The following is a 22,872-nucleotide window of genomic DNA, read 5'->3' on the forward strand; positions in this document are numbered from 1 at the left end:
CACCACACACACACACACACACCACACACACACACACCACACACACCACACACACACACACAGCACTCACACACACACACACACAGCACATACACACACAGCACTCACACACACACCACACACACACACACAGCACTCACACACACACACACACACAGCACTCACACACACACACACACAGCACTCACACACACACACAGCACTCACACACACACACACACACACACACCACACACCACTACACTATGCTTATCAGAAAACCCATCCAGGGATAAAATGGCATCCTAAAAATTAGTCACTTCTCCAAGAACAGCTCTTGCCTGTGGGTTCCCAAGTGGCTGCTACAACCAGCAGCCACAGCAAAGGCAGATGGGTGGAGAAGACACACCAGTGGGTTCTTGGCTCACACTGAATTTACTACACTCTGAGCTAAAGGCTCCTCTCTCCCACAAGATCCTCTCAGAGAGATGAGAAAACCAAGTCACCTCAGCCCAAACCTGGAGGAAGAAGCTTACTGCTACGTTGGAAGCATATGTAGCTGTGCTGATGGGCTGAACGTAAGAAAGTCACAGCGTCCTTGGTCTAAAAAGAAGCAACATGGAGCCGGGGAGAGGGCCCAGTCAGTATGTGCATGCCACAAGAGAACCAGAGCCTGAGATTGGTCCCCAGCGCCCACATAAAGGGCCAGATGTGGCATCTGCTTGTAATTCAGACGGACAGCCAATCTCGCCTGCACAGCTCACCCAGGTGCAAGCGAGAGAGTTTCAAAATACAAGGATGGCTCCTGCGGAGTGATACCCAAGGTGCTCCTCTAGTCTATACTTACACACACATATAAACACACACACTACCACCACCTGCACACCACACACACACACACACACACACACATGCATGGCACTCACACACACCACACACACACACATCACTGCCACCGCCAAACACACCACACACACACATACACAGTGCTCACACACCACACACACACACACACACACACACACATACACAGTGCTCACACACACCACACACACACATACACAGCGCTCACACACACCACACACACACCAGATACACGGCACTCACATACACCACACACATACACAGTGCTCACACACACCACACACACACATACACAGTGCTCACACACACCACACACACACATACACAGTGCTCACACACACCACACACACATATACACAGTGCTCACACACACCACACACACACCAGATCCACGGCACTCACATACACCACACACATGGCACTCACACACACACACAGCACTCACACATGCCGCCAAATGTAACACAGACACACACAGCACTCACACACGCCGCCAAACATACCACACACACAGCACTCACACACACACACGCGTATCCCACCACCACATACACCACACACACCATACACAAACACACCACCAGCACCACATACACAACACACACAGCACTCACACATACACACACCCACACCACTCCACACCCCACACACACACCACCACCGCCACCACAATAACAACAACAACAACACACAGAGAGACATAAATCATGACACGGTGCCACTGCTGGTTCTGGGATCCAGGACAGGACCAGCACGGTGGGAGTCAGTGGCCGTCTTGGGGCCCCTGTGCAGCCCTGGACAATGAATTTCTGCCTCCTACTGGCCTTGAGAACGGCACCCATGCAGAACCATGACGCAACGTGCACTCGGTGTCTCCCATGGGTGCTGCCTGCTCCTTCAGAGGAACAGGGTACTGGAGTCCTTCTGCCTACAGGCTTCCAGACTAACCAGTTAGGAGTTCCCTTAGACTCCAGACATGGCAGCCAGAGGCCCCCGAGGTCAGTAAACTGTACAGCCCAGAGCCAGGAACGTGAGTTGAAGGCTCCCGCCCAGGGGAGCCCAGGCCGATGGCCAATAATGACATGTCGGTAGACAGGTGAATCAATGAGTACCTGGGTAGAGAGAGACAGGGGAGGGAAGGACACCCCTGCCTTGGATTTCAGGGGTGAGGGTTGGGGTAGAGGTGAAATTGCTGGCCCTGCCATGTGCATGCATGGACACACACACACACACACACACACACACACACACACACACACACACACACCTTCCATTGCAGGGCCCCTGTACAGTACATGTGCCAATGGCCCCTACCCGCCCTGCTGCCCTAAAAGAAAAATAGGCTTGTGTGTGGCAGCTGCGTCCAGGCCTCGGTTAGCAGCAAAGCGTCTGCCTGACCCCAGGGACCTGGCAAGGCTGGAAATGATCCCAAGTCCCTTGGGCTCAGGAGAAGCACAGACAGGCTGTGGCCCCTTCTGTCCTTCCACCCTCTGCCAGGCTAGCTGTACCTGCGTGAGAGGAGCGACAGGACGCCCCCCCCCACCCCCCACCCCGGGTCCAGCCCGCCACCTGCCTGTGCCTTGGAGTTCACACCCATATGGAGGAGAGCTCGTGGCTGGGAGAAACAGTCCATCCGCGCTGTCAAGTGAACAAGTCCCCAGGTGAGGATGCTCGAGGCAGGGTGGGGCAGCTTCACGACAAAGCCCAAAGCAAAGATGACCTCTGTGCAGAGCTCCTCAGTAGTTGGGTAGTCAGAACAGGGTAGATCAGGGACCCTGAGCACAGCCAAAGGCGCCGGCCTCAACACTTGTTTCAGGAGTGCCCCAACCCACAGGCAGGGGCAGCAGCTCACCTGCCCTGGTCAGATGCCAGCCAAGCCTCCCCACCTGGCTTCCCACTCCCCGCCCGGCCAGTAGCTTCTGGTCCTTAAGAGATACCCCAAGATGAACAGAACCAGACCTGCCCACCCTGCAGGCTTCCCAATGCCTCTGGTCCACCAGAAGGCACCTGGCCAGGGACACAGGCGAGAGAACGTCTCTCTGAACCCTCACCGTGGCAGACACTGCCAAGCCCAACATGAATGGCACAAGGCCTCTAAGCAGACCCTATAATAGCAGGCACAGCACACCTACCGTGGCAAGGTGTCTCATGGGGTCACCGACGTAAAGCATGGTAGGCTGGTGGGGGTCTGCACACACTGAGGAGCTGGTGTGCCGCGGGACGAGGCATGGGTCTGGGTGGTTATGTGGGGTAGGGGCAGACTGGTGGCTTCCGGGTGGGATGGACTTAAGGGTTGAGGCTCCGTGGCCAGAAAGGCAGGAGCCGAGGATGCTGAGGAGCGCGTGAGCCGAGGGTTGGCATCATCGCCCTGCCTACCTCCCTTATTTCTGTCAACTGGCTGCATCCAACAACAAACCCGGGCCCACCCCTTTATTCCTCATGACTATTCATCAACACAGGGCAGGCCTCAGCTTGCCCGGAGATGTGTTGGACCGCACCAAGGAGCCTACACAGGGGGAGCCTATGGGGAGGCAGGGTCAGCGGCTGGCGTAGAGATCATACACTCCCACCCTGCTCCTTCTAAGCTGCCACCCAGCGAAGGCTCTGGGGACTGCGGACTTCACCTACAAACAACCTCCGCTGTAAAGCTTGAGCCGTCAGCCCTGGTCCTGGAGACCTTTGTGGCCAGGGCTGGGCCACCCTGAGGGAAGAGATGGTGCTGCCAGCCTTGGTGACCCAGGTGAGAGAACCTGCCTCCTCCCAGGGAATTGTGGACCCATAGGGGCCAACCCAAGGTGTAAGTAGAGGAAAGACCCAGCATGCTTTGCCAGGGGATGTGTGGAGCATCAAGAACAGGGTCAAGTACCATCAACGGGCCCAGAGTGGTGGGTCATGCCAAAGAGCCCACATTGTCGTCTTATAGATAGCATTTTGTCCTGGCTCTGGCTAAGCCCAGGAAGCAGGGACACGGCCACTCCACCATATAGAACTCCTGAGGGACCCCTTGAGAACGCGTCCCTGCTACAGTGGGTCTCACGCAGCCAGGGCTCTATGTCAGCACCTGCCTGGTGGGGACCATATGGTAGTCACCACGGCACCTCGTCTCGGGGGCTTGGTCATGGCTGGGGCTGCGCGAGGTCTGCGCTGCTCATTAGTCCAGCTATGAGCAACAAGGCCAGCTTGTTAGTCAAATTGGGGCAGGGGGATGGGGAAGGCAACCTTTGGGGAGATGCCACTCAGGGGTTTGCAGTAAGAAGTCCTGTGGCAGGGACAGCTGCAGCCTCCATGTGGGCTAAGGGACAGGCTTACACACTCCCACGCTGGTAGGTGTAGCCAGGCTGCTCCAGAGAGTCCTGAGGCTTCAGCTTCCAGAACGGGGGTTTGGGGAAGTGTGCTCTTCAGCAGTTCCGTCATGTTGGGTTTTTGTGTTTTTTGTTTTGTCAAGACATGGTTTCTCTGTGTAGCCTTGGCTGTCCTGTTCTCGCTTTGTAGACCAGGCTGGCCTCGAACTCACACCGATCCGCCTGCCTCTGCCTCCCAAGTGCTGGGATTAAAGGCGTGCGCCACCACCGCCCGGTTTAATGTTGGTTTTTACAAATACTCAAAGGAGAAAATGAAGGGGGGAGGATTGGGGCTGGAGGAGGACAGGACTGACTTCAACAAGAACTCATGCCTACCACCAGAGGAGGCACCTGGCCGGAGCCTGTCAGCCCCATGAGGGAAGGTCTGGCCAGGGAAGGTCCCGCACTGAGCTGTCCTCTGCCACCTCTGCCCCAGCCTGGCTCCTGCTTCCTCCTAGATGGTCTGTCTGTCTGCCTGCCTGCCTGTCTGCTTCAGGTCCTCCCGGGTAGGGGTTCTCTGTGTGTGCCTCACTGGAGGCCCCGCCTTGCTGGCTGCTCCTGTATAACCCTCACAGGCGAGGCAGAGGTGAGGTCCTGCAGCCCCTGTTGCTCTCTCTACACTGCGTGCTCTGCAGAGACTGCCTGACAGGAAAGACAGATGTCCGAGCATGGTGTATTGATTCAGGAGCCGACACACCATGTACTACTGTCCCTGAGGGTGGCTTTGTCCCTCTTCCCCTGGACTTTGGAGTGAGGGAAAAGAGTAGGGACTCAGGGGGGCTCTGGAGCTGGGGGTCGGCTGCGTTCCGTAGGTACTGTGCGCCTAAGACCCTCTTGTCACCAAAGGTAAGGATGGCCAGAAACCAGTAGGAGTGATGGGCAGACTGGGTTTTCCCAAGAGGACCACACCGCACCCAGCCCTGTGCCCACTCGCCCCACCCTTGTCCTACTGTGAATTCTCCCCGTGAAGCTACGTCCTCCCTGACCTAGCTGCCCCAAGGACACATACCCAAGGCCCAAACGTGCCCTTAGGTTGTGCCCTTCTCAAAGTCAGGAAGGCTTCCCTGGGCACCCCTTGGGGTCTCAAAGTATTTACTGCCCTGGCTCAGCCCCCTGCAGGCCACAGGGAGATCGGCACAGTGCCTTCTGCCTTAGCCAGTTGCAGCACCACCCCAGCCCTCTGCGGGCCATCTGCTCATAACAGCTGTTGCCAGAGAAAGGCGGCAGAAATAGCGGGAAAAGGCACCTAGAAAGGAGATGCAGGCCTGGAGGAGGGGATGGAGAGAGAAGAGAGGGCAGTGAGCCTGCAGCCGCGCCGGGAGCCCTGCCTCTCTCCCCTTTCCTCTGCTGGGCCACGGCATTCTCTGTCCCGTTTCTGCATTCTACGCGCTGGAGGGGCCTCTGGCTCTCAGTGTCCACGGAGAAGCTGGGAATCAGAGGGAAGGGACTGATCCAATGCCGGGTACAGGGGTGAAAGGTAGCATTTCCATCTCCAAGGTCAAGCCCCTACTGCCCCTTGGCACACAGCTGGTGCTTATGATGGGGAGTTTGCCATCCCCTCGATCTTCAAGGACTGATGTGGGACCCTCCACACGCACGCACGCGCGTGCGCACACACACACACACACACACACACACACACACACACACACTTACACGTGACAGCTTCCAGAGCCTCTCAACTTTGTTGGGCCTCTGTTGTAGGCTGGAGCTGTCACTCCTGTCCGCAGCCTTTGGCATGGCGCGGCCTCAGCTCACCCTAAGCAGCACCTGGGAGAGGTGTCTCTGAGTTCTTTTCTTACTGGTCAGGGGAGGAGGAGGGGAGATTTCATTTTTGAGAGGGTGTTTCCCTGTGTAGATCAGGCTGGCTTCAAACTTTGGATCCCCCTCCATCCGCCGCCAGGGGCTGGGAGTTTAGGCATGTGCCACCACACCTTAGTACCAGGCTGTGGTTTAAAGAAGGGTCTGTAAGCCACTTGGAATCAAGGGCTGTCAGAACCGGAAGGCCACTGCCAGGGCCAAGGAGCTCAATACACAGAAGCCGAAGTGGACAAGGAGCGAGATCAGCTCTGGGACCCAGTGCCCTGTGTGGCAAACCGTCCGGGGCCGCCAACAGCGTGGGAAACATAGAGCCTCATCTCGCCCTCGCCGTCACCCCCTGTGGGAGAAGCAGCACCCGTTGTCCTCAAACCCGAGAGACATTTAACCTGTCCATCTCCCCCATCTTACAGACGGGGACACTCAGATCCAGAAGACCAAAGGGTCCTGGGGGTTTTCCAGCTTAGAAGGCCACAGTGGGCTATGAACCCAGGACATCTAGGCCCAGGGACCCCCAGTCTCCCTCTTCACAGCCTTCTAGACTCTGATGCATCATCTATATGGCCACAGGATATAAGGCCACAAGGGCCCACGGCTTCCCTCACCAAGCCTGGGGCTTTCCCAGAGCCACTAGGGGCCCAGCTGCTCCTGCCCCCTCTTTTTTTTTTTTTTTTTTTGGCTGTCCTAGACTTACTCTGTAGACCAGGCTGGCCTTGAATTCAGAGATCTGCCTGCTTGAGATTAAAGTCATGCACCATCACCGCCTGGCTCACCCAGCTTGCTTTAACCTGACTATGTACTCTCCTCAAATGAGACATGGATGCGGTCAGATGTCAAGGCCTGGCCGGCCCCTCCACACAAGGCCAGGCAGGCGAGCAGGTACTCAGCAGAAGCCGGTACTCTGGAAGCTGCACATGTCCCAGTGTCCTCTCCGTGCTAGCCTCTTCCGTCTCCTCAACTCCACAAGCAAGGGCACGGAGACGCAGAGACATGTGGGAACTTGAACTCACTGGCTGCACAGTTTCTGCCAGCCATTGAGGTGGGGGGTGAAGGGCGCCATGGAGTTCTGAGGGTCCACTACAGCTGGTGGGCCTGCTCAAGGCCTCCAACGTGACAGGAAGCAATCTCCCATTTGAGGTCCCTAAGACACAGAAGAGACCATGCAAGAAAAGAGATGTCCCACCTGTTCAAGGACTGTGCTAAGCCATGGACCCTTGCTGGGCTATCCTGGTATTTGGTTGGGGCTGTCCAGCACAAGAGGACAGTTGAGTACCAGTCAGCACTGGGTGAGCTTCTGTGGGGTTCCTGAGAACACACTAGGTGGGGTTACTGGGAGCCCTGGGCACTTCAGATGCCAGAACTGCCCGTTGACCTGAGGATAAACCTGGGTAGTGTTCCTTGTCCTGGGCCCAGCCACGTACTGGGCTAGAGTTCTCAGGGGAAAGGGTGGTGCTGGAAGCTTCCATGCACTCATGGGCTGAGTGGGCCAGGGACCCAGTCCTCTTAGCACTGTTTCCTCTCCGGACCTCCCAAGCCCCTGGACTCTAAAACGATACACATTCCGTCTCTCTCTCTCTCTCTCTCTCTCTCTCTCTCTCTCTCTCTCTCTCTCTCTCTCTCTCTCCCCCCTCCCTCTCCCCCCCTCTCTCTCCCTCCCTCTCCCCCCCTCTCTCCCTCCCTCTCCCCCTCTCTCCCTCCCTCTCTCTCTCTCTCCCTCCCTCTCCCCCTCTCTCTCTCTCCCCCTCCCTCCCTCCCCCTCTCTCCCTCCCTCTCCCCCCCTCTCTCTCTCCCGCCCTCTCCCCCCTCTCTCTCTCTCCCTCTCCCCCTCCCCCTTCTCTCTTTTAGTTTTTCGAGACAGGGTTTCTCTGCGTAGCCTTGGCTGTCCTGGACTCACTCTGTAGACCAGGCTGGCCTTGAACTCACAGTGATCCGCCTGCCTCTGCCTCCAGAGTGCTGGGATTAAAGGCGTGTGCGCCCACGCCTGGCTTCAGTCCTTCTCTTAAAGCCAAGCCACACTTCAGAAGCTGCTGCAGACCGACCTCTGGGCGTGAGGCTGGGGGCTCCACTTTCTGCTGGCATTCCACTCCACAGTAACAACACAGGCGAATCCACGGTGTGCACACCCGCCTCCCTGTGTGAGCGCAGGCCAACTCCTCCCTCTGATGTCCGTCAGACTTCCGGGCCCCTGAGTGTGAGTCACTGGCCTCAGCTCCTGGCCTCAGGCACTGGACGTATCAGAGCAGCCGCTGAGCAGACACTTGAGACCGTGGACCTATGCAGGCTACGCACTGCCTGCACCTTTCCCCGACTAGCATGTACTCGGCAGTCTGTGCCTGGACCATTGCTTCCTCAGAGCCCCACCCTGCAGCAACAAGGGACCCTATGGGTCCCCAGGCTACTCCCACACATTTGCACCCCAAACTGTCATTTCCATAGCCGCCTCTATGCCACGGGCTCAGAGATCACTAGGAGCCCCATCACCCCAGTCACCTTGCCTTGCTCTGGAGCATGCTCCCTGCAGTGCCTGGGTGCCTCTCTCCACCCTAAGCATTGTGACCCGGATAAGCCGTACTCAACCACGTAACTTATGGGATCAAGCTTCAACTACCTCATTTCACTGTATGCAACGTGTAGTGCCTCCTGCGCCAGCCCCCACCCCCGCGCAGCCCTCTGCAGCCCGCTGTAGCCCTCTGCCAGCGATGGCTCGCATCCTCCTGCCAAAGAGCTCTGGAGCATTGCAGCCAGATGGCCCAAGTCATCGCTTGATCTTTGCTATCAGGACCACTGTGAGTTCTGAGCATACAGGAAGCTGCTGGGCCAGTTGCTGCCTCTGGGGAGGACTGGGTATAAGGGTCAAACGAGGCCTGCAGAAGGGAGACCAGGGAGCCCTGGTTCCAGGGAATTCCCACTTGAGGAGCTGAGCTGTGCACCCAGGAATTTTATCCATGGCTTTACTGCAAGGCATGTTGCTACCTGATGAAGCGGGCCCCTTGTTTGCGGAGGCGTCACGCCCCACCCGTGTTACCCCCGCTGGGAGCAGCATGCCCCAACAGGTGAGGGCTCATGAGCACCCCGCCAACATGTGTACATTGGGCATCTTTGGGGCCAGGGGTGGGTACCACATCCCTAGCCTCGGGGTTCTGGGACTGATCCCTGCTTCTTCCGTCAGTCCAATTCCCCCACAAAAACAGGTCGGTGGGGGTCTTTGAACACTCTGCCCTCTCAGGTGCATGCTGGGCACCTTAGTCTGGGGCAAGCTTCCAGAACCCCCGAGGCAGGAGGCAACTTTAGAGTCTTTGTGTAAGGCCCTCCCCACGGGAACCTGGGAGCCGCCATCTCTGTTCCTCTGCACTGGAAGACACAGATATGCCAGATGACGGTCAGAATCTTGTCTCCGAGGAGGAGCAGCAGGCAGGACGGGGGACTATCTTCTCACCATGTTACAGGGCCATTCTCTTCCTCACTCCCCACCCCCGGGCTATTCTTCCCACAGCATCTGCCTCAGTTTCCCTGCCTGTAAAGTGGACACTCACTGGTGCAGGATGAAGGTGAGCCGCTACTTTGAGGCAGGCTCCTGAGGAGGCAGAGAGCAGGCATGGACAGGCAGAGCTCAGAGAGGTGGACAGCACCGAGATGACCTCTGTGCCCTAGGGCTGCCACTATAGGAGCCTTCTCCACAGTGATCACGGGGCCCTGTACAGCCTTTCCACCCTCTACAGAGGGAGGGGACCAAGGATGAAGTGCCTTCCGCACCCTCAGCCTTGCTGCCCACTCATCGCTGTAGTTGGAGCCCCACTGATGCGCAAGGTGACCGACCAGGCCTCCCCCTCCGAGTAGGGGCTATTGTCACAGTTTCCTACCCTCCAGCACGTGAGCCCCTCAGGTGCTACTGGGAGAAAAGGCTGTGCTGGGGCCACGCTCGGCTCTCTGGTGCCTCCGCAGCTGACGTGTGCCAACCTGGTCTGAGCTTTGCTCTTTCTTCATGTGCTTGCAGGGTTCCTCCAACAAGTCCCCGCCTGACACTTCCTGGCCCTCTTGTCTTCAGGGATCCCACCCAGCACCCTGGTGGTCCAGTGGGGGAGGATGCTGAGGACAGAAGGCCTCACGGGGCTTCCTCGGGACTAGAGGTCCCCACATGTCCCTTCATGCCAGCGGTAGCCAGAGAGTGAGCGGGGACAGAGCCCCTCCAGCTACTGTGGCTGGCTTGCCTTCTTGCCAAGGGGAGCTCCCAATAGGAGCCCACATTCCAGAGGCTGGCTGCTGCATGGCACCCCTCTTCGCCCCAGGAAAGGGAGCCCAAAAGACGGGGGAATGGAGGCACCGCCCCCACCGGCCACATAAGGAGCTCTCGTCACCACCCTCCATGCTGATCCGGTCCAGAGGTAGACAGAGGGACACGAGCCAATCAGAGAGCTAGGGAGAGCTCACAGGCAGACAGCAGCAAGCATGCTAAGACCAACGCGAAGCAGGGTTTTTCTGGGCAAAGGAAAAAGAGGGGTGCCCTCTCCACAGTGCCTCAAGATGTTGGAGAATCCCAGCTCCCTTCTCTCTTCGGGGCAAGGCTGCCTAAGAACGAAGGCGCCCCAGGAAAAACTAAAGAAGAAGCAGGTGAAAGAGGAGGCTGGGAAACACCTGGGTCCTGTGGCGCCTGGACCCATTCACACGCCAATCCACTCTTACAGAGGAGTTGGCAGTCACGTGACCTGGTTATCTATCTCCTTCCTTACAATTTGAAGTGTCCCGACTTACCCAGAGTGGCTACCCAAAGTCCCGCTAAGAAAAGCCAACCCACACTTATTACAATGTCCGGTCTTCAGCAAGGGCTGCCCCCACTCACCATCTCTGAGGAGGTCATGCCCGGCAGGTGGAAGACATCCATGCTGGTCTCCTGGCTGCCCACTGCCTCGCTGCTCCCTCGGCTGGCCTGGGGAAGGTCAAAGTAGGTGCTGTCTGGCTCCCTGTGTTGTGGGAGAAGGAGGCTGGCTGTTACATCTGCTCTGGCATCCCCTGAGATCCCCCTGGCTCAGGATGCCAGGCTACCTACCCCATGGCTCCGGGCAGCATCTGTGTGTCCCAAGAGATCGATCACATGCCCTTGGCCTTCTGGGCCTTTCCCACCCCAACCCCCAACCCCCCACCCCCGCAATCCCCACCAGCCTGTGGCTTGCCCCTCAGGACTGGTAGCACTGGGAAGAAAATGCTTCAGCTACATGGCCTCTGTGCCCACGGCCCTCTAGAGAACTGGCCAGAAGACAGATAGTGGCTGGGGTCACATGCACCCAGGCCACGGCTCAAGGCAGCTGCTACCCTGGCAGACCCCCTCTCTCAACTTGTTCCAAGCCAGCCAAAGCCAACCAAGGCCAGTGAGGCTGAGTTCTCTATACTTACAGAGAACTCCACAGGTGCTCGAAGGTGGTTCCTTCGCCAGCGGAGGACGGGGACTGGGCCATCTCCCCCACGCCACTGCTCACTCTGGAAGAAGGAGAAGGACAGGAGGTCAACATGAGCATCCGGGGAGTCCCGTCCTCAGGGGAGTCAAGTGGACAGGGCTGGCTATGGTGTGCAAGGAGACCCCAGAACAGCTGCCGAGCCCTCCCACCCATGCTGGGCCCCTCCCCCTGCCCCCGATGTGGCACCCTCCCTGCCTACCACCCCCTCCTCAGGCAGCCCATCCTCTGGACCAAGAAATGAGGCTGACAAGTTTGGCTTTAGATATCTCATTCCTGGATCCTGCTGGAAATAGCTCCCAGAAAAGCAGCAATGAGGGCAACTGTGTAGTGGATGCTGTGGAGTAAGTGAATTTAGCGTACACAGTCTTGAGCCAGTTTGTGCAGGAATGAGCCGGGGCTGCCACGCTCTGAGCCTACAGATACTGCCAGGGTTAGGACAAGCCAGGTCTTGATATGTCCCTTGTCCCCAAAATTTGGAGACAGCTCATCAGGTCCTTAGTAAGAGCATGTGTAGGGCGCCCCCTGCTGGAGACAAGCTGGGAGGCATAGCAGTGCAGGCTGCTGTGGGACTCAAGAGGTTTCTCATCCTGCAGGGTTTAAGGCCAAGGTCCTGAGACTGCACTGGAGTTGTCACCTCTGCAGGGTCTCCTCAGATAAAGGGGAGTGGGGGGCACCCTGACCCCACCGGCTCTTTCCCAACTCTTTCCTCAGCACAGCCTCCCACACCGAGGTCCCACCCACTCACAGCCACCCAGGAGAAGGGAGCACACGGTAAATAGAGTCACTGTGGGAAGGCGGGGCAGGGAAACCCCAGCCCACCTGCCCGCTGCCCATATCCCAGCTGAGGAGCAGCTCGCTGTGGCAGCCTTCTGAGCTCAGCGAACCAGCTTGGCCCAGCCCTACTCTGCCAAGCTGACAGGTCCAGACTTGCCCAGAGCTGGCAGGGCAGATAGATCTGTGGCTTTTGTCTGACCCCAAGCAGGCGACTGCTTATAGAGGTTTGTGGCACAGAACTAGAGATGGCACGCGCCAGGCCATCGGGTCTCCCCAGAAGTGGCAAAGGTGTGAGGGCCAGTCCAGAATCCCAGCCGACACAGGCAAAGAGAAACCTTAGGGTGGGGGATCAGTCAGCAGGGGAGGATGGCCCAGGGCGAGGATCCGGTACATGTCACAGCCCCGCCCCATTCAGAAGACAGGTGCACACATACACAATTCCAGGCACCAAGAGGCCGAAGCAAGAGCAACAGTTCAAGGTCAGCCTCAACTATATGAGGCCTTATCTCCAAAAGCAACAATGATAACACTTTTGTTTGTTTGTTTTGTTTTTAGAGGCAGGGTTTCTCTGTGTAACAGCCCTGGCTGTCCTGGACTCACTTTGTAGACCAGGCTGGCCTTGAACTCAGAGATCTGCCTACCTCTGCCTCCCGAGTGCTGGGATTAAAGGCATGAGCCATCACGCCAGGCAATAACACTTTTACAATAAAATGCTGGATTATATGTTAGGAGAATTTCAGGACAGTCCTTAAATTTTTATTTAATGACTTGACTTATATAGGTGTGGTGTGGTGCATGTGTATACATGTGTGCCACGGTGTGAGTATAGAGGTCAGAGGACAAGTTTCAGGAGCGGCTTCTCTACTTTCACCACATGGGGTTCAGGGATTGAACTCAGGTCGTCGGGCTTGGCAGCAATCGCCCTTACCCACTGAGCCATTTCACTGGCCTGCCTCTGGAATGGATGTGGGCCATGCTGTGGTCACACTGCCCTAGATGGTCTCTCAAGATAGGAGGGAGCACTCTGAGACTCCCTGTCAGGCTGAGGGCCCCAAACACATGCTCCTCCAGGGTCCCATCATGGATGTAGCCTGGGAAGACGGCAGCAAGATCCCAGGAGTGCCCTGCTGGTACCTCCACCTGCCACACCTCACCCCACCTGTTGCCACTCATGATGGCTGGCCTCCACAATTGCAGAAAGGGCACAGCTGAAGACCGCCAGCCTTCTGAGAAAGCAAGGGGGAATACGGGTCCCCCGTCACCTCTAGTTGTGTCCATGTGGCCAGGATAATCAGAGGGAGATGTCGGGGGGGGGGGGCGGGGGGCACACTGAGTATTGGCAGGTGCACAGTGTCTGGAAACAAAGCAAGGGTGGGGGAGGGGCTATCTACTGGCACAAGACTCCCCACAGTTCTGCAGACTTTGCAGCCCTGCCCCCCCAGTACAGACCCAAGACTCCTTGCTGAGTCCCACACTTCCTGCCTTTCAAGTCCTCCTGCACCCACAGGGGGAGGAGCGGCCACCCAGAGCCCTCTGTCAGCGGCCTCTCCTGACCTGCTTGCCATGGACACAGGCCCCTGCCCACCCTCCTCTGCTGCCCTTCACTGGTTCCTCCAGTCCTCATGGGACCCACACACATGGGGCATCTGCTAGTGTTTGGCTCTGCACTTCTGCCCCTTTGGCCTGGGCATGCCTTCTTACCTCGAAGGTTCCTTCCCAGCATCAGCTCTGAACTCAGAGAACACCCCAGCCTCAGGGAGGCCACCTACATCGTCCAGCCTTGTCGCCCGTCCCTTACTGCCTGCAAAATCCCCGCAGCTGGCAACCAAACCTTACTTCATCATTATCATCTCTTTAGAGAGACACAGAGAGCCAGGCATGGTGGCGCACGCCTTTAATCCCAGCACGTGGGAGGCAGAGGCAGGTGGATCCCTGTGAGTTTGAGACCAGCATGGTCTACAAAGTGAGTTCAGGACAGCCACGGCTACACAGAGAGGCCCTGACTCAAAAAACAAAAACAAAAAACCTTTATACAGAGAGACACAGAGGGAGAGAGATGGAGGGAGAGACAAAGATGGGGGTGGGGTGCGGGGTGGGGGGTGGGGAGGGGCAGGGAGGGAGGGAGAGAGAGGTGAAGAGTCAGAGCCAGAATCAAGGGCAGGAAAGATAGAGAGTGAGGGAGGAGAGAGAGAGAGAGAGAGAGAGAGAGAGAGAGAGAGAGAGAGAGAGAGAGAGAGAGAGAGAGAGAGCGCACTCTGGGATGTGTGCACCTTCAGGGCCAGGGTTTGGTGAGGACATCAAGGGCTCCTGCACTGAGCTCTCTGGAGCTGGTCAGGACACCCCGTTGCTGACTGCCTGGTGGAGGGCACCAGCTGCAGCTAACACCAATTTAGCTCCCGTTAGCACTTCCTCCCCACTGAACCTCAAATCCTGCAAAGCCCCCTTCCTGCACTGGCTAGCTCCCATGCTCCCACCTGCTCAGGTGGAGCTCCCTGCTCAGCGAGGATGCCAAGTTTGCTTTCCTTTCTCCTCATCCCAGCCCAGACTGCCTCACCAGGAGTGTGTGGTGGTGCAAAGGGGCCTGCTGGGGCTCTGGCTTCAGGTACTTGTGACCTCAGGGTGAGAGGGCAGGTCACTCCGGTAGATCAACCCTAAAACTCCCAATTAATCTACACCACCCCCCCCCAGTAACCTGTCTTTCTTGTGTGCACACATGCATGGGAAGACCAGCAGTCAGCACTGGGTGGGAGGTGGTCTCCCTCTGTCTTCCCACACTACTTTTTCCTTCGGTTTATTTTGTGTGTGTGTAGGGGGGTGGTATTCTGCCTGTATGTATGTCTGTGTACCACATGTGTGCTCTGTGGCCTCCTGCAGAGGCCAGGATAGGGCAGATCTCCTAAGACTAGAGTTACAGATGGTTATGAGCCACCATGTGGGTGCTGGGAATCGAGCCTCCTACCTTGCATTTTGAGGCAGGGTTGCTCTCTGAAGCTGGAGCTCACAGATTCAACTACACTGGATGGCCAGCAAGCTCTTGTCTCTGCCTCAGCAGGACTGGGATCGCAGATGACTTCTGCCATGCCTGGGGTTTCACACTCGTGCTGGAGAGCTGAGCTCCAGTCTTCACGTTTGCACGGCAAGAACTTTACCCAGCGAGCCATCGCCACAGGGCACATGTTCCTTTAACTCAGAGATGTGCTCACCAGAGGAACAGATTATGTAAGTGTGGAAAGCTATTAAAATATCAGGTGTCATGCTGGAAAACAGGCCTGCTCTGAGAAACTGTCAGACTTTATAACAAGGCTGGAAAGTGCAGAACCACAGTTGGAAGTATAGATGTAAAAAAAAAAAATTATACTGTGTGCATGTGCATGTGTGCGCATGCAGATATATGCCTCAGAGGTCAGAGGACAGCTTTCAGGAGTCAGTTTTCTCTCTCCCCCAGGGCCCCCCACTCTGTAGGTCCCAGGGAGAGAACTCGAGTTGTCAGAAATGGCGGCACACACCTTTACCCACTGAGCCATCTTACTGGCCCTAAGATTGTAGAATTTTGACAAAGACTTGAGTTTTTCTAGAGGGAGAGACCATGTATCCTGTGATGTGACGTCTAGAGGCACAGAAGGTCCCGGATCAGCAGAGAGAGACTTTTAGGCTGAATAACGCATGACCACAGTATCTGCTGATGGCAGAAGCACCAACAGTCCCCAGAGGAACCCCAGCCCTGCCTGGCCGTCATCTCAGAGGCTCCGGCAGCAGCCAGGCCACAGGCTGTGGGCATGGCTGAGATATGGGGTGTCTCTGGCCCTGCCCTAGCCCTGGCTCCACCTCCACCAAAATCTCAGATGAGCTCCTTTCTTTGCTGAGCTGAACTGCAGCACCTGTTGTACCCCAAGGAGCCAACAAGCCTGTGAATCAGGGGTACGTCTGCTAGGCCTGTAGTCCCAGGATACTGTGAAAGGAAAGCAATGCACCCAGACAGCAAACCCTCCCTGAACCAAGGACATCACAGCTTCTCACAGAGGTTTGGCAATTCTGAGATGGAGTCATGCCCCATGGGGTGTTTGCATCTGCTGGGAATAATTCCACTGTCACAACTGGGTGGCAGAGGGTCCCCCCAACCTCCATGAGCCATTCCGTTAAAGAAGCTCATTATGCATGTGGGCTTTCTAGGAAGTGATCTGGTATATTTTAAGGTCTATACCGTGATGCACCCCCAGAATTGCTTCCAGCTTCTGACACGATGTCAAGAGCCATTGATTTGGGGAAGATCAGGAGGCATGTGAACTCTCTGGAAGGGACCTGGTGTTTTGCAAGGTCTGTGCCATGATGCACCCCAGAATTGTTTCCAACCTCTGACAACCCCTGTCAATTCCGCACAGCTGCATCTCTCTAAAACCTGGCATTGATGTGGACAGTCACTTTCCGGGTATTGACCAGCTCTGATTGAACAAACTTCCTATGGGATCTTACTGAAGATGCACTGCTGTTCGGATGAACTAATTCCTGATTATGGAATTCCTGATTTGATTCAAACTATTTTAAAAGTTAAATCGTCTTAGGCCTTCTAAAAACAATTTTAGAAAGTTTGTGGCTGCCATAAAATACCTTTGTGGGCCTCCACATGCCTCATTAGGGCACAGCCTTGAGGCAGGTTTCTTGCCTCAGATGATCCTTCACCCCTGCTGGCACCACAAATCCTGGTATGCACCATAAATATAGGCAAGTTGGTTTAAACTTCCCATGAACCCAAGATATAATGGTGCTACCTAAAAATGTCTAAATTAAGCACAAACATTAAGTCTACATTTACAAACTGTTCTGTTCTAATTACTTATACCTTGTCACTTTATGGCACCATATGCTATCGTTTTAACTTCACTTTGTTTCTTAGAATGAAAGACGCATAAAACTATTGCCCTGGACTCACTATAAACTAAGAGATAGCTGGAAAGCGCGTAGCCAGGCCAGTCCTAACTGAACAGACAACAGTGTAAGTTTCCCTCCTCACCTGCCACCTGCCGCACAACCAGTCACTAGAGAAGGAAGCCTGGGCTTCCTCCCCTCTTTCGTTTTCTTTTTCTTTTTTAAATATTTATTTATTATGTATACATTGTTTTGCCTGCATGTACCCCTGCCTGCCAGAAGAGGGCACCAGATCTCATTATAGATGGTTGTGAGCCATCATGTGGTTGCTGGGTATTGAACTCAGGACCTCGGGAAGAGCAGGTGGCGCCCTTAACCTCTGAGCCATGTCTCCAGCCCCCTCCCCTCTTTCTTCCTTCAGTTGATTATCAGCTTCCTGAGCCGTCAGCTCTGTGACCAAAGAGATCCCGCATCCAGTTCCCGATCCTACCCTGGACCTTGCCAGAGCAAAGAGAGACCCTGGCACAAGGCGAGAGCCTAGGGATGCTGACTGAACACTCTTGGAAGAGCCGCGAGGCCCGCGCAGTGGCCCAGCCAGGCTCCCCGACGCAGTCCAGAGATGAATAAACCAATGTCCCAAGCCAACAATGTTTGAGAGCCACGGGACTTACCCAAGTAACTAAACATCCTGGCTTTGTCTGAGCTGAGGCAGGTTTGCCAGTGACTTCCTCTATCCTCTGGCCCCCAAGAAAGTCTCTGACTATTCCATTTCCTCACCCTGCCCATTATACCTGGTCTCAACTTCCCAGCAAAAGCTACCACCCTTTGAACCTTCTGTCTGGTCCCCATATGTTCCCTTATCGCCCCCCTCGTCCTTCTCCCAAGCACCTCCTCATGCCCCCCCCCCATCACCATGGCCCGAAATACATGCTACGCCTATGTTTGGCTTTCCTAGGCCTCCTTTCCCATCACTGTCTTTAGCTAGCTCCTCAGGAAAGCTTTTGTCGGGCTGGAGAGATGGCTCAGAGGTTAAGAGCACTGGCCGTTCTTCCAGGGGTCCTGAGTTCAATTCCCAGCAACCACATGGTGGCTCACAACCATCTATAATATGATCCGGTGCCCTCTTCTGGCCTACATACAGGTACACATGCAGGTAGAATATTGCATAAATAATAATTAATTTTTTAAAAAGGAAATAAAGCTTTTGTCTTGGTCAACTCTGAGTATCAGCCTTCCTCCCCCACCCCAATCCCTAGCCCCTGACTAGAGGTGGGAACACAGATGCCACTTGGTCACACAAAACACCTCAATCAAACGGGATGGGGGCACCCTTCCTTTGCTACCTCCACTTTTCCATCCCCCATAGCCCTGCTCAGCCCCAGATTCATAACCACCAGATGGCCATAATGATCCTGAGTCTGCTCTGGAAGGGATGCCCCATCCTCAGGGATGCACTGCCCCCCCCCACTTCCTGCCTTCTAGGACCCTGACACCCAACCTCCACTACGGAAATCGTCTACTTGTCCAGACACAGGAGGGGTGGGGCTTTCAGCAACATGACACTTTGCCTCCTGGGTAAAGCAGGGGTCTTCTCTGTTCAGGTCAGCGGGGAAATCCCCAGAGAAATCCATCCTGCCTGGGACACTCCCATCAAGCTATCTCTACATGATGTCATCGTTAATGTGGCTTGTCAGCCACTCCCTCCCCATCTAGTGGTTTGTTCCAGCAAGCAAAAGAAGAACGAAAGAACGGGCAGCGGAATTGAAATCCGAAATGCCTAGTACACTGGTGGCGACCACAGGAGCGGCCCATTTCAGTCACTGTGTGGCCTTTTCTCCAGGGGACATGAAAGTTTCGAGCACCCATGAGATCCTCGTGTGGGCACAGGGCAGGTGTTCAGCTCAGGGACACGACCAGGGACTGTCTCTCCTTAAATGGCACTGTTTCTGGGCAGTGGCACAGCCAAAAGACTCAGGAAGTCAAGAACCTGGCCACATCGTGGCCTCGGTGCCAGGAGCCTGTTCCCCTCATGCCGGCTCTAGAAGGGAAGGCAGCTCAGAGGCTGGGGTCCCACCTGATACAGGCGGACGTACTTCCCTCCCCAGGGCCAAGGGGGCAACCATCTTGGTGCTGCCCCAGCTGGAAGCTGGCTGAAGGCCTGCCCTTGCTCACCTCTCAATGGGAATTCTCCTGACCTTCAGCTCTGCTCCCTATCCAGGTGAGGCCCTTGCCGTCCAGGGGGCAGCTGCTGCCCTCTCCTCAGGCTGGGGGGAGGCAAGCAGTGGTGGTGGAAGACAAATTTAGCTGCTCCATGCGGGGTGGGGTGTGCTATGTGAAATATGAAGCAGCTGCCCTCTCTTGCCTGGGCTGAGGCCGTCAGCCAAGGGGATGGGAACGGGGCTGGTGACGCCTAGTCCTTAGCCCTCAGGCCACCCAAGGCTCCCTGCACCTTCTTGAAGGAGCCAATGGTCCGCCAAACTCCCCATCTATGCTACGTCACCTGGCACCATATGGGAACTCGGACAAGACCAAATGAAATGAACATTGCTGAATGCTGGCCCCACCCCCACCCCCCACCCCCACGCAAGACAGCATAGACTCCTCAATGTGCAGAGAATAAACACATCCCGCATCTTATTTGACTACCCAGCAAACAGCCACAAAGGTGCTAGGTCACTCACTCAGGGCACACAGTTAGCGAGCACCTAGCTCTTGGCCCCTGAACTCTACTGTCACCTCCCTGAAGGTGACAATATTTCTGGTGCTCACTCCCACCTTCCCAGGGGAAGCCCCCCCCCACCCCCATCCTGTTTTCAAGGCCCTGCCCACATGCAGGCATCCAAGGAGTCCCTTATCCTCTGCTGACCTGCTCAGCCCCTATCTCCCCACCCGCATGTTGGGGTCATGTGGGACATATGGCATCCAGCCCCATCACTTCCTACAACGACATCCAACCTTGCTAGGCACATAAGCAGGGGCCCTTCCCGCTCTATCCACTTAGCCTACTTCTGCCACTCTCCAGCTGTGTGAACCTGAGCAGGTGACACGCCCACCCCAGGCCTCTGCGCCCTCACCTGGGAAGGGATAGCTGTGGATTGCCATGCCCACCCCCACGGAAGGAAGGAAGGAAGAGGATGACCACGTGGCCGCAGCATCGGGCAGGGTGAGGATCCTGCTGCGAGCAGAGTCCCAGCTCCTGCAGTGTTCGGGTCCTATCATCAGGGAAAGGCAGGGTGGGAAACGACACCCATGGACAGAGGCCGTCGGGATGCTGCCCTGCTCTCTGCCTCATCACAGCAACGGAGGGCGGCCTCACCCCTAAAGTGGTCTCAAGCCTGCCCTGCGGGACACTGCCTCACTTGTGGGACATCTCAAAAAGCAAGTTGGCTTCTACTATATGGAAGAGGTGAGGTGAGTCGGGAAATAACCCGATCGCCTGGAGGCAGAATGGGTGACGCCTGTGATGTCAATGTCAAACATGAGGTGCTAGGGAAAAGGACCAGGAAGACCGTGGAGTCTCCCAAGCCTGTGCCTCCAAGTCATTGCGGCAGGGGATAAAGGGGACAGATGAACGTGGAGGCTGGGGGCCGGCGGTATGACAGGCCTGACGAGTTCCTTAAGGAGCTGAGGGGATAAGTGAGGCAGTTTGAGGGAGCTTGCTGGTGTAACCCACAATGCACCAGCAGTGCAGCCAAGCAGACCTCTCCTGTCAGTGTGCAGCAGCAATGGAGCTTCCAAGGGACAGGGAGGGGCGGGGAGAAGTCAGTGGCAAGACTGCTTCAGGCCAACAAGGATGGAGTGGACAGAGGACTCGTGGGGCTTGTGCTGAGGGTTAGGGGAGCCGAGAGCCTGTGGTCAGGGCAGGTGTCTGCCTAGCGCCGAGTATACGGGTGGCCAGAGCAGGCCTCAGCAGGGTGGGTGCCCTCCTCATGGGACTTGCCACAGCTTTTCCCTATTTGCCTCAGCTGTTCCACATACAACCCTATTCCAGGCCAGAACGGCTGAATGCAGAGGCCTGAGGTCACAGAGAGAGGCCTGGGCTGGGGGCAGGTAGGACAGTGAGGACAGAGATGGGACACAGCAGAAAGGGAGCCTAAAGTGTGCGTCCTGACCCTCAGACCATGGACTGACCACCACCGAGACCTTCAACAAGCCACCAGGTCAGGGGCCCCCATCTCTTCCTGTGTGTGGAGCTTAGATCCTCTACTAACCCAAGTAGGCTGTCACACTCTCCTTGCATGGATGGTCTGTGCAAAGCTTTAGGAAGATTCCTGGGGGAGGTTGTTAGCAAGGGCCCAGGGTGAATGACAGTCCTATGTCTGCAATTCAACCACCTGTTCAACCACCTGTGGGTCCTCAGGGCCTGGCTGCCACTTGGTTTTGGATTTGGAAAGTGGCTGCTTGAAGACACCCTCTGTCCCACTCACCTCTCCAAGGGTGTAGATAGATAGATAGGTAGATAGATAGATAGATAGATAGATGATAGATAAATAGATAATAGATAGATGATAGATAGGTTGCTCTTTCAGGCAATATTCCAGACATCTGGGCTCCAGGGCCAACGGTGGGTCCTGCTGGGAGGATGCTGATAAAAGATGAAGGGCGTGGCCCCCACACCCACAGATACTGCCCACTCTCTCTCTCACACATGTGCACACTGGCTCACACTGCACCCCACAACTGAGGTGTTCACATGTATGCACGTGCGCACGCACGCACACACACACACACACACACACACACACACACACACACATACACACACGCCCTCTGGCCTCATTGCAACAATTTCTACACAGGATTTTCTCCATCTCATCCCGGTAGGACCCTGTATAATTTGCCTTGGACATCAAGCCCTATTCACAGGGCAGCAGCCCAAGTGGAGACAACAGCAGGAACAAGGCCTGCTGAGGCCCCGTCACCACACTTAGGCCAGCACGTACATCGCCCTGTGTGGATCAGGAAGCCCAAGACTGGCTCAGGCTGAAGGGGGCCTGGAGGCTAGGGAGTGCTGAGAGGGGGCTAGGGAGAGCCAGTCAGTTCTGGGCAGGGACAGCATCCTGTAGGGACTAACCATGGCCCCAGAGGGTCCAAGTAGCTGTTTGGTGTCTCTTGGTCAGGGAATAAACAGGAAATTCAGGTGGAGCTAAGGAATGAAGGCTGCGGAGATGCCAGAACCAACCACTTCTAGAAGACCTCAGACTCCCTTCTATCTCCACTGTGGCCTGCCGTAGAACAGAGCCACAGGGAGACCATGCAGACCACTCAGGACAGATGGCTTTCCAAAGTGCCATCCTGGGTTGCCTTGTCCCATCAGAACCACAGACAGTGAGTGCCTCTTCAGACTGGCTTGGCCACCAGCTTGACCGTGAGGTGCACCCACTCACTTAGCGCCTTACTTCTGGGCTACCAGGTTAGGGGGGAGGGGCTTTCGTATCCTGTTGGCACCTTGAGGCAGTTGCCCTGTTGGGGGAGGGGGACAGCAAGGGAGCCCTGGTTTTGGAGCTGAGAGTCAAGCAGAGACCCTGCCTACCTTGGCTGAGTCTGGGCCCAGGATGGGTCCTTAGATTTGGGTTGAGGTGCTGGAGGCCCCGTGGTTTGCAGGCGGGCTGTGGCAGCAGCGTCCCAGTTGCCTAGGTGATGACATTGGAGTTAAGGAAGCTGGGAGGCCTGTGTGGCCAGCTCCAGGCCAGGGGGTGGAGCCTGGCTGGGAGCCCTGGGTCTGGGGACCAGCTACTAGGCTTACAGGCACTGTGCTGGCTTGTGTTCTTGACCCCTACTCC

General features: G+C 56.2%; 1 protein-coding gene across 2 annotated transcripts in view; it reads right to left on the minus strand.

Moving 5' to 3' along the window:
- The window catches only part of TP73 (tumor protein p73), a 59,571-nt gene extending 36,910 nt beyond the window's left edge, over positions 1 to 22,661 (minus strand). Inside the window, exons 1-3 of one of the 2 annotated variants that reach the window (XM_084787233.1) lie at positions 22,623 to 22,661; positions 11,391 to 11,474; positions 10,840 to 10,960 (exon numbers count right to left, since the gene is read on the minus strand). In XM_084787233.1, the coding sequence (XP_084643359.1) occupies positions 10,840 to 10,960; positions 11,391 to 11,452 (183 nt within the window). In that variant the 5' untranslated portion in view covers positions 11,453 to 11,474; positions 22,623 to 22,661. Of the gene's footprint in view, positions 1 to 8,041; positions 8,061 to 10,839; positions 10,961 to 11,390; positions 11,475 to 22,622 lie in introns of those variants that run through there. The other variant, XM_084787236.1, reaches the window with a different exon arrangement.
- Positions 22,662 to 22,872: the final 211 nt, after the last annotated feature.

The sequence above is a fragment of the Acomys minous genome (genome assembly GCF_964271855.1).
Source record: "Acomys minous genome assembly, chromosome: 6".
Taxonomy (NCBI): Eukaryota; Metazoa; Chordata; class Mammalia; order Rodentia; family Muridae; genus Acomys; species Acomys minous.